This window comes from Dama dama, chromosome 25 (genome assembly GCF_033118175.1).
Source record: "Dama dama isolate Ldn47 chromosome 25, ASM3311817v1, whole genome shotgun sequence".
NCBI lineage: Eukaryota > Metazoa > Chordata > Mammalia > Artiodactyla > Cervidae > Dama > Dama dama.
Genome location: NC_083705.1, coordinates 39,258,826 through 39,270,047, shown reverse-complemented (window position 1 = coordinate 39,270,047; position 11,222 = coordinate 39,258,826). Strand labels below are relative to the sequence as shown.

Sequence of the window (11,222 nt, the reverse complement as noted above, 5' to 3'; positions counted from 1 at the left end):
ATTTTCTTATGTTCTTTATTTACCAAACAGGTTGCCAGCCAAATAAATAAGAAAATTAATTGTATATGTCTACTCAGGCTGCTGCTATAACAAAATACTACAGGTTCAGTGGCTTAAACAACAGAAATTTATTTTCTCATAGTTCTGGAAGCTGAGAAGTCCAACATTAAGGTGACATCAGTGTTGATAGCTCGTGAAGACCCTCTCCTTGGGTTTCAAAGAGCCACCCCCTCACTGTGTGCTCACAGGGCCTATCCTCAGTGTGAATGTGTGGCGAGAGAACAAAATCACTCTCTTCCTCTTCTTATAAGGCCACAGTCTTATCAGATTAGGGCCACACCTTTATGATTTCATTCAATCTTAATTTTCTTGTAAATATTCTATATCCAAATATAGTCACAGTTGGGTTTAGAGCTTCAACATAAGAATTTTGAAGGAGACATAGTTCAATTCCTAGCAACAAGCAGACTACCAAGAAATACAGCAAAAATTATTTGTGGCATGATAGTTAAATATTTTAAACACCTTAAATTGAAAATACAAATACAAGTGTCAGTCAGTCATGTCCAACTCTTTGTGACCCCATGGACTATAGCGTGCCAGGCTTCTCTGTCCATGGAATTCTCCAGGCAAGAATACTGGAATGGGTAGCTATATTTAAAAGCCATGCATCAGATTTAGTAATGCATCAGATTTTAAATGCAGTCATACTGATGACAAAGAGCTGAATGATGAATGGTGGCATAATTTTTGTGTAGTAGGAACAAGTAACTTCTACATATGCACATATCATTGCACTAATTTTAGATTTGTTTAGAGAAAACTTGGCTGGAGTGGGTGTGCAGAAGAGTAGAGAAGCCTTAATTCATTTGATCACTGTTAATAATGGGGGTATAATAAAAATTCTCTTGAGTGCAATGGAGCTCAAGAATGTGCTGCATGAGTGGAATACAGAAACTTTAGTATTTGGACTATTATCATTATTATAGTGCTTTGTATTTTATTTGTTTGTTTGTTTTAACACTATCTACTCTTCACTAGTTTAGATATGAATCAAAACAGCGAAGGATGTATGAAAAAGATTAGCAATGTGAATCTTGACAAACTTATAAGTGACTTTTCACAGATAGAAAAGGTATGTAAAGATATCAAACAATTGTACAATATAAGGAAAAGTGTAACAGATTTTGTCAATGGAGGGAGTTAGGAAGAAAATATATATATATATATACAAAAAAAGCCAGGTAAAAATAATGGGAATGTATTTTTTAAGCCCCTTCTCTCTCATTTTAAAAATCTGTATTTAGATTGTATGTGGTTGTAACTCATTAATACTAATATCAAAATCTTTGGGGGGCAAAGGAGGAAATAATTGATATACTTTTGCTAAAGTTAAGGGGAAATACATATGTATATACCCAGGATGTCCATAAACTCAAGAGTGGTTTAGTAAGGATTGAAGTAGATTCAATCCTCAATCTCTTACTCTTATGACTAATTTCCTTTTTAGTCTTTCCTGTTCCATCTGTTCCCTTTTCTCTTTTGCCTAAAAGCAAACCTGTTTGAAGTCCCCCTCCCCAACTCTACACAAATTATATGTCAGACCATATCCTCAAGTATATACTAGGCTTTTTGTCTCCTCTACCTGGGAGAGGAGTAGGAATATCTGTTGAGAAATGTAAGTGGATAAATCAGATTTGGGAAGTGGATTTGTGAAACAGGAATAGGAGGAAGAATAATCCCTACCTCTCTATTTTCTCTTTTTCTTATCATCCTTCTATATTCCTTCTTTTCCTCTGCACAATGTAGTATTGCCATCATAAAAAAATTTTCATGATGATGGGTATTTTCATATAATGAGCTTTTTTCAACAATGAACTTGTATTTTTTTTTTAACCAAGTGATTCTGACCAAAGTAAGAGATGAGAGAGAAGGAAATAACACTTTGGTGGGAGAGGAACTGGTACAAAGCGTTTGGAGCTTAACTTGGAATTATCTCTCATATTCTTAGATATTTTAAATTAGAAATATTGTTCTTTTTTGATGTCATAATGGTATTGTGATTGTACTTTTGAGTCATCTCTTAGAGAGGCATATAAATGATAATATTTATCAAAGAAATAATATAGTGTCAAGGAGTTGCTTTGAGATAAATTCAGAAGTGATGAGATAGAGAATGGGATGAAGTATAGATTATACAGGATAGGTTATGAATTGATGATTTTTGAAGGTGTTTGACTGGTACATGGCAGTTATTACATTATTCACAAAGATATATATTTGAGAACATCTATTCTTGTCTATAATGAGAACATTATTGTCTATAATAGCAAAAAATGGGAACAGCACAAATTTTCCTCAATAGGAAACTATTTAAATAAATCATATTCATGAAAGAAACTCAATGCAGCTGTTAAAAAGAATGAGGTAAAACTTTTACATGCTTATGTGCCGTAATCTCTGAGAAAGTAGTACTAAGTGGAAAATCCAAGGTGCAGAACAGAGTATAATGTGACCCTTTCCTATAGTTGTGTAGTCATAAAATATTTTGGAAATATTTATAAGGAATGATTAATTTTAGGACTGGAGGTTAAATAGTTGGAAAGAAGGGAGCTCAAATTAGGTCATATTTTTACTTTTTATAACTTGCTATAACTGTTCACCTATTTTAACTTTTTATTATGTTGCTCTTTAAATTAAAGATAAATTAGGAATTTGACTTATTTAAAAATGTGTGCCAGACTTAATTACTAGACTTTCAGGTATTAAATGGTTTATACTTTCATATTCTTAGGTTAAAAAAAAATCAAAATAGCAGCATTGATTTGATGATAAAATGAATTCTGTTTTTTCTATAGAAAATTATAGAATCCAGTGGGAAGAACAATATCCTGGATATACAGTTGGAAAAAGCTAACTGTTTATTAAGAGTAATGCAAACAAAAGAGGTCGCAATGAAACAAGGTTAGTTCTTTGCTGCCTATAGAAACAGTCATTCTAATGAGTGTGCTTTTTGCTATAACAGTAATTTTACATTTGTAAAATATTTTTAATTCACATAGAACTTTTGAGATTATCATTTCATTTTGTCCTTAATATAGCCCTGAAAGACTATATAGATAACACTGGTATTATTATTCCACTTTGATAATGAAGAAACATGAACAAAGGAGAGTAATCTATCTGCGTCCAATCAGCTGCTGCTGCTGCTGCTGCTAAGTCACTTCAGTCGTGTCCGACTCTGTGCGATCCCATAGATGGCAGCCCATCAGGCTCCCCCGTCCCTGGGATCCTCCAGGCAAAAACACTGGAGTGAGTTGCCATTTCCTTCTCCAGTGCATGGAAGTGAAAAGTGAAAGTGAAATCGCTCAGTCATGTCCGACTCTTAGCGACCCCATGGACTGCAGCCTACCAGACTCCTCGGTCCATGGAATTTTCAAGGCAAGAGTACTGGAGTGGGGTACCATTGCCTTCTCCAGTCCAGTCAGCTTAGAAATGACAAATCCAAGGCTCAGTCCAGGCCTTCAAACACATGGAAAAAGTACAGTTGAATTCCTGCCTCACAATTACACCAAAAGAAACTTCAGATGAGTCAAAAATTTTAGTGTTAGAAAGACGTTGTCCTAGTCCCGCTCACTTCTCAGACATCCATCCACGTGCTCTGCTCAGCTCCCAGCTGCCACCATCCCCCCTTGGGTCTACTCCGTCCCCTCTCTGTGCACCCCTTAGCCCTCAGGGAGCATTGGAGCCCGGGCACCCAGCCTGGCATGGTGCTACTCGTTGAGAAAGTGGCATTGCTCTGCAGCACAAAGGTCTGGGACTACACTCAGTTGAACAAGCTACATGGCAACTTCACCCCAGGCCTGGTAGTGCTGGTCTTCCCATGCAACTCGTTCCGGGCATCAGGAGAACCCTAGGTACAAAGAGAGCCTGAGTTCCTTCAAGTTCAGAGACTTTTCCAGAAGTATATGGTGAGTGGCATGCAGATGCACCTGCTCTGCACCTTCCTGTGGAAGGCCTTGCCCTGGCCCTTTGACAACCGCTGTTTTCAACAGATTCCAAGCTCATCACTTGGTCTCTGTGTGCTGCAGTGATATTGCCTGGAACTTGGAGAAGTTCCCAGAAGGTGCATCTGTGCCCAACATGGAAACACTGCTGTCCCAGGAGCCCAGCTATGCCTAGGGCTCCCCTCCTACTTCTGCTGCTTACCAGTCACAGTGATGCCTTCTGTGTGCGTTTCATTCATATTTCCTCTAAACCTGCGTGGAGAAACCGCCTGATGACCAGGAAAATCCCCCTAGATGGATGCTAGTCTTGACCATCCCAGCCTCCCCTTTTGCAGACCAAGCCTCCTTACTAATAAAGTGCTGGGCATCAGGAAAAGAAAAAAAGAAGCCATATGCATACACTTCCTTGTTATGTCAACTGAGAGGGCACATAATCCATAGCAACAAGCAAAACTAGCACCAAGTTTCTAATACTGTCTTATTACAAAAGGAACCAGGACCTCATGAAGAAATGGCTGATTCTAAGACAGGGGCAAGAAATGTATAAGTCTAAAGCATCTTGTAGTACCAGGAAATAAAGTGCTCAAAAAGGAAAATACTGCATAATAATGGGGTATGTCAAAGATACAGGACTCAAGTGAAAAAGTTCTCAAGGACCAAAGCTGGAACAATTTGAGCAACAAAATAAAATAGTATTAGATTAAAACCCCAGGTATATCCATGAGTACATATTCATAAAAATAAATGAATAAGTAAATGGAGTGAAGAGATAAATCTCTGCAGAATTCCAAATAGCTTATGTAAATGACTTGGCCTCAAGGAAATATGACGCGGCACTCATCAGGTGTGTGCTGTGTATAGTGATTTTCTTCACTGTAGTGAAACATATACTGAGTGGAAAAGGGGGTGATAAAGAGTAATTATATAGTGGGGAAATCTGACGTACACAACTTAAGGCACGAAATCAGGGTCAACTTGATGTCATGTTGATAGTAGTTACCCTTGCTATGATGTGATGAAAATGGCACTTTACTTCTATGTTCTTCCTCCCTATAACCTCATCTCATCATGAGGTAAGCATCACATTCACATAGAGGGATATCTACAAAAGACCTGGCCAGTAGTCTGAAAAACTTAAGTGCGTCAAAAACAAGAAAGCTCTGAGAAACTGTCATACCAAAGAGGACCTGAAGAAGACATGACAGCTGAATGTAACGTGGTATTGTGGATGGAATCATAGAATAGAGAAAGGACGTTAGGTAAAAATTAAGAAAATCAGAGTAAAGTATGCATGTGTGCTAAGGCGCTTCAGTCGTGTCTGACTCTGTGCAACCCTATAGGCTGCAGCCCACCAGGTGTCTCTGTCATAAGATTCTCCAGGCAAGAATGCTGGAGTGGGTTACCATTTCTTTCTCCAGGGGATCTTCCCGACCATTGGCAGGCAGTTTCTTTGCCACCAGTGCCACCTGGGAAGCCCGAGTAAAGTATAGATTTTAATTAATAATAATGTATCAACATTGGTTCATTTATTGTAACAAACATACTGTACTAAAGTAAGATGATAATAATAGGGGAAACTTAGCTAAGGATATTTCACAACTCTGTAGCATCTTCTCAAGTTTTCTGTACATCTGTGCTCATTCACTCAGTCGTGCCCGACTCTTTGCAACCCTGTGGACTGTAGCCCACCAACCTCCTCTGTCCATGAGATTTTCCAGGCAAGAATACTGGAGCAGGTTGCCGTTTTATACTCCAGAGGATCTTCCCGACCCAGGGATCAAACCAGCATCTCTTATGACTCCAGCATTGGCAGGCAGATTCTTTACCACTAGCATCACCTGGGAAGCCTGTCTATATATCTAAAACTGTTCTGAACAATAAAGTTAATTAAAGGTCAAAAAGTGAAGCCACAATGGAAGAGACTATAGGGAGCTTTGTTTTTATGTTTTTAAGACTGGAGAAAGCCTTTCCAAGTGTGACATCTATCAGCGGATATCTGGTTAAATAAATTATGGTATATTTTGTAATGAACTACTATATAACTGATAAAAAGAATGAAATGTCTTTATATGATATAGCATAATCTCCCACATATAGTAAATGAAAATAATAATGTTCACAGCAGTGTATTATAATTTTTACAAAAATATATCCTAACACACCAACACCCTCTCCCCTGTATATTTGTAGATCCCTGGAAAGATAAACAGTGTCCTAGTAACAGTGTTTGCTTTGAGAGGAGGGAAACTGGTTAGTTTTGGGGCAGAGATTGTGAAGATATTCACTTATCACTAAACGTGTGTTTCATGTATGTGTATTATTTGAAAAACATAATCAAATACTTCCTTAAACATTAGTTATACTTATTCTAAATCTAATGACCTTTTTCTGAATAATACACAGTAGAAGTGAAAGAACAAGTGAGGATGATCTCTTAAAAAGCAGTGTGTACTAATTCACTTAGGAAGGAATCACATGTATGTGATTGGACTTGTTCAAAAGTAAATCATATCTTTATATTTTATTTTCTTCACTTGATATCAGATAAACAATGCCTTTGCCAGCTCAAGATGGTAACAATATTGATATTGAAGATCAAGTACTGTTTAAAAAAAAGCCTTTTCATGCACATTTTATTTAATATTTCCAACTGATTTATGATATAGATATTAACACCCAAATTGCTTGTAATGGTAGAGCCTAAATTTGACCTTAAAACAATCACTGATTTACTAAATTATACAACATAAGTGATAGCTTTTAATGTTCTGAGCTATAGTTTTTAAGAATTGGATAGGATAGTATTCTTCAAATTATACTGTAAAGTCCAACAGAAATGATGCATAGAAGTTTTGCAGAGAGAATTAAAAGCTATTATTCTAAAATAATGAATGATATTCTATTTTATGGGGCTTCCCCGGTGGCTCACATTTGGTAAAGAATCTGCCTGCAATGCCGGAGACCCAGGTAAAATTCCTTAATGAGCCAGTTTCCTGTTTTAAAAAATGTGTTTAGAGAGCCACCTTGTGTTCTAAATTTGAAAATACACAGTTTGGAAACATTCAGTATACTTTCAGTTTCAGGGTTCTGTTTTCAATTTTCTAATTACTGAGATAACATACTTTATGCATGCTGGATTCATGCTTCTAAAGGTGCAAGGACAAGTGATGGCAGGATCTATGCCTCCATTTTTAATTGCAGCAGCTAATACAGTAATATACCTGAAGTAGGTAATATCAGTTGTCATTTAGCCATCATTCTGTTACTGGGACTCAGCAACAGAACAAAATGGAGGATGGTGGGAACTTTGAGTTGGTGACAGGGGAGGTAGAGGGGGAAAGTGGGGGAGTAGAACCTTATACTTGCATAAAGCTTTTAACTTCTACCGAATACTTTCTTTTCTATTAATGTAGTTGAAGTACATGGAGACTGAGTTATAGGACCTCTAACTGAAAACGGGAAGTTTTGAACTCTCCCCTCACAGTATTGGTTCTCTCATTTAGTTAATAAATACAAGAACTATTGAACACATAAAATAGTCATCACATTAGAAGTAAGAATTATCAAAATAAGTATCTTTACCTGAAAGAGTTCACTATCTAGTGGGAGAAACCATCTAACTAAAATGTAATGTGAATGGTGGATAAAAGCAATATAGACAAATCATGGGACACAGAGGAGAGAAACAGTAACAATGTTAAATATCTGTGAATGAATTTAGAAAGTATATTTTTTCATTTGGTTGTCAGAACAACCTAATATAGGAGAAAAGTACATTACCCAGAGCGTCATAGTTACACAGTAAAGAAGAAAAACACTCTAATCCAATTCTTCTGATTCCAAATTTCATGGTTTCATCAGCATGTTATACGATTCCCGAGGAAGTCTTGAATCGAGAGCACAGGATTTGAAATATGAAAAACCTGTGTTCAAACCTAGACCCTCCATGTACTGTGGAATCTTTGTTAAGTTACCAGATATCTATGCGTGACATCCTCCCTTTGTGAAATCAAGATAATGATGCCAACTTCTCAGCAGCAGTTTGAATACTGATTATAATGTTTATAATGTACTTAATGTAATGCCTGACTGGGTAAATAGTCAATAATAGTATTTTAAAGTACCTAGACAACTTTTTATTGTTATATAAAAGTATGTCACACTAATGTACAGTGGCTGAATATCCACTGTGGGCCTCTAAACCTGAATGAAGGAGAATCAGGTTCAATATTTAATAGCCATTAAGCCAAGCACATGAGAACAAAATTGCCTAATGTTTCTTTTTAAAAATACTGTTACTCTTTGTGATGTTTTCATCATTATATATTTAGCTACTATAATTGTAAACTTAAACTAGTGCAACCTGGATTTCTCAATCTTATAGTAAAAATGTGATAGCAATAACTAGCACAGAGTCTTTTTCTGGCTCTATTCCTGCCCTCTTTCCAGGGCCTCTCACCTACTCAGATTAGTCTGAAGAAGTGATCCTGCACTGATCTTCTTGGTGGTATTTTAAAGCAGTTAGAATCATTGATGTTAGTGCTGGACTGCTTGAGTTCATGTTGTAGCTCTACCATCTACAACTTTTAAGTGTGAGTTTGGACAATTTGCTAAACTTCTATGTGTCAATTTCCTCATATGTAAAAGTGAGGCAAATACTAGAATCAATGTCATAGAGTTAAAAGGGTTAAGTGAATTAATATTTGCAAAGCACTTAACATAGCAGTGTGTTATTATTTTCATACCACAGTTTCTCCATTTACTCCTTTCCTACCATTAGAATGCCTGTCAACCAAATCACTTAACAAATATTTATGAAATGACTATGATGGACCACAACTCTTCTAAGTACTAGGGAGAAATGATAAACAAGATGGAAGACAGTCCCTGCTTTCCTGAAGCTTACAGCCAGGGGCTGCTTAAAGTTACAGGAGTCTCCACCACTGTGGCCCCGCTTCAGATGTTTAGCTGTTGCTGGTGATACCAAGAAAGCTTATTTGCACATATTGGGCTTGATTGCACAGAATTCTCCGATTATGCAAGAAGACTGGCACCAGAGTGACTGATGTCTTGTAACCCAACACATTGAGTTATTACTCTTTGTCGCTACTCCCTTGTCCTAGGACTCAGGCAAGAAGACAGGTTAGAGGATAATGAGGAAGAAAAGCATTATCTTCTCCCAAGTGACACTTGCTCACCAGTTCTGACTCTGTATCTTTGAACAGAACTTCATGTTCCTTGACTCTCTTTCCTTGGAATGTTCTGACTCTCTTTCCTTGGAATGTTCTTTTTATGGAAAAGCCACTTGGATACATGCCTCACAGTCCTCCAGATATGTCCAAATGTGCCTTATTTCTAGGGCAGCTGTTGCTAATGGCACATAGAGGGAATCCCCACTTTACTGGGGTTTTCATGCCTTAGAAAACTCATAACAAAATCATGGAGTGTGTTTGACTTAAAGACTGATTTAAAAAGTGTATGATGGCTAACAAACACATGAAAAGATACTTAACATCACTCATTATTAAGAGAAATACTAATCAAAACTACAATGAGATACCACCTCATACCAGTCAGAATGGCCATCATAAAAAAAAAAAAAAAAAATCTGCCAATAAATGCTGGAGAGGGTATGGAGAAAAGGGAACACTCTTGTGTTGCTGGTGGGAATGTAAACTGATATAACCAGTATGGAAGATGGTATGGAGATACCTTCAAAAGCTAGGAATAAAACCACCATATGACCCAGCAATCCCACTCCTAGGCATATACCCTAAGGAAAAAAAATGGAAAAAGACACATGTACCCCCAATGTTCATTGCAGCACTATTTACAATAGCTAGAACATGGAAGCAACCTAGATGTCCATCTACAGATGAAAGGATAAAGAAGCTGTGGTACATGTATACAGTGGAATACTACTCAGTCCTAAAAAGGAAAACATTTGAGTCAGTTCTAATGAGGTGGACAAACTTAGTGCCTATCATACAAAGTAAGTCAGAAAGAGAAATATAAGTATTGTATATTGACACATATATATATATGGAATCTAAAAAGATTGCTTTGATGAATTTATTTTCAGGGCAGCAATGGAAAAACAGAGATAGAGAACAAACTTAGGGACATAGAGGAGGGGAGGAGTGAGAAGGGGAGGTGTATGGAGAGAATAAAATGGAAATTTACAATCCATATGTCAAATAGATAGCCAATGGGAATTTTCTGTATGACTTGGGGAACTCAAACAAGGGCTCTGTGACAGGCTGAAGGGTGGGATGGGGAGGGCGATGGCAGGGAGGCTCGGGAGGGAGGGGATGTGTGTACTGAGGGCTGATCCTTATTGATGTAGGACAGAAAACCACAAAATTCTGTAAAGCAATTACCCTCCAATGTAAAAAAAAAAAAAAAAAGTGTGTATTATATAACTTATTTTCAGATACCTGGTTGCTTTATTAAGTCATAATTGTCAATTAAATATTATTTTAAGTATTTTCTAACTTTGAGGTAATAATTTCAAAACAAAAGTAAATATTCAAATAGATTTATCTTTTATGTTTTAGAATGTGCTACTCTTCATGATATGATAAAAGGGCTGCAGCATACCATTGAAAGTCAACATAATTTGAAGGGTAAGTTAGAAAAAAATTAAAATCTAAAAAAAAATATGGTTGTGTTTAAGCATCTTTAAGAATACAAAGTTTTTACATTGGTGACAGTAATCTTCTCTTAATCTGATCTTGTTAAATTTATCAGCTAAGGGCAGGATTCCTTACTACTCAATATCTTCCTAAATTATTATAACATAAGAAATGTCATGCTGAACAGAACAATTCAGTCATATTCTGACAAGAACATCAGGGTTTTATAGTTGATTATAATAATTCTCTTTATTATTTTAGAAAGGTTAGAAGTATGTTTATTCTCAGTAGTATTCTTGGTCTTTAATAACCTTGTGTTCAGTTTTAAAAGATGGGTATATGAGTAATTACATCATGAGTATTCTATTCAAACTTCAGTGATAGTTTAGTTTACTATTTAATTTCTGTCATTAAGTCAGGCTTTATTTGTGTAAATGAAGCTAACATCTTCAGCTTGTCTTACTTGGATAGTCATGCTAAGCCAATAGGCCACCATTGACAAAACAAGGCAACCAAGTGTTTTGTCTTGCTTTAATTTAGCTACAGTGCAATGTTAGTGGCATTTTCCTCTACTATAATT

The 11,222-nt window shown here is 36.6% G+C and overlaps 1 protein-coding gene across 1 annotated transcript in view; it reads left to right on the top strand.

Moving 5' to 3' along the window:
• The first annotated feature begins 1,048 nt into the window (after positions 1-1,048).
• CCDC152 (coiled-coil domain containing 152) overlaps positions 1,049-11,222 on the top strand; it is a 32,109-nt gene continuing 21,935 nt past the window's right edge. Inside the window, exons 1-3 of the mRNA XM_061129860.1 lie at positions 1,049-1,135; positions 2,859-2,964; positions 10,565-10,633. Coding sequence (XP_060985843.1) covers positions 1,049-1,135; positions 2,859-2,964; positions 10,565-10,633 — 262 coding nt within the window. The remainder of the gene's footprint in view (positions 1,136-2,858; positions 2,965-10,564; positions 10,634-11,222) is intronic.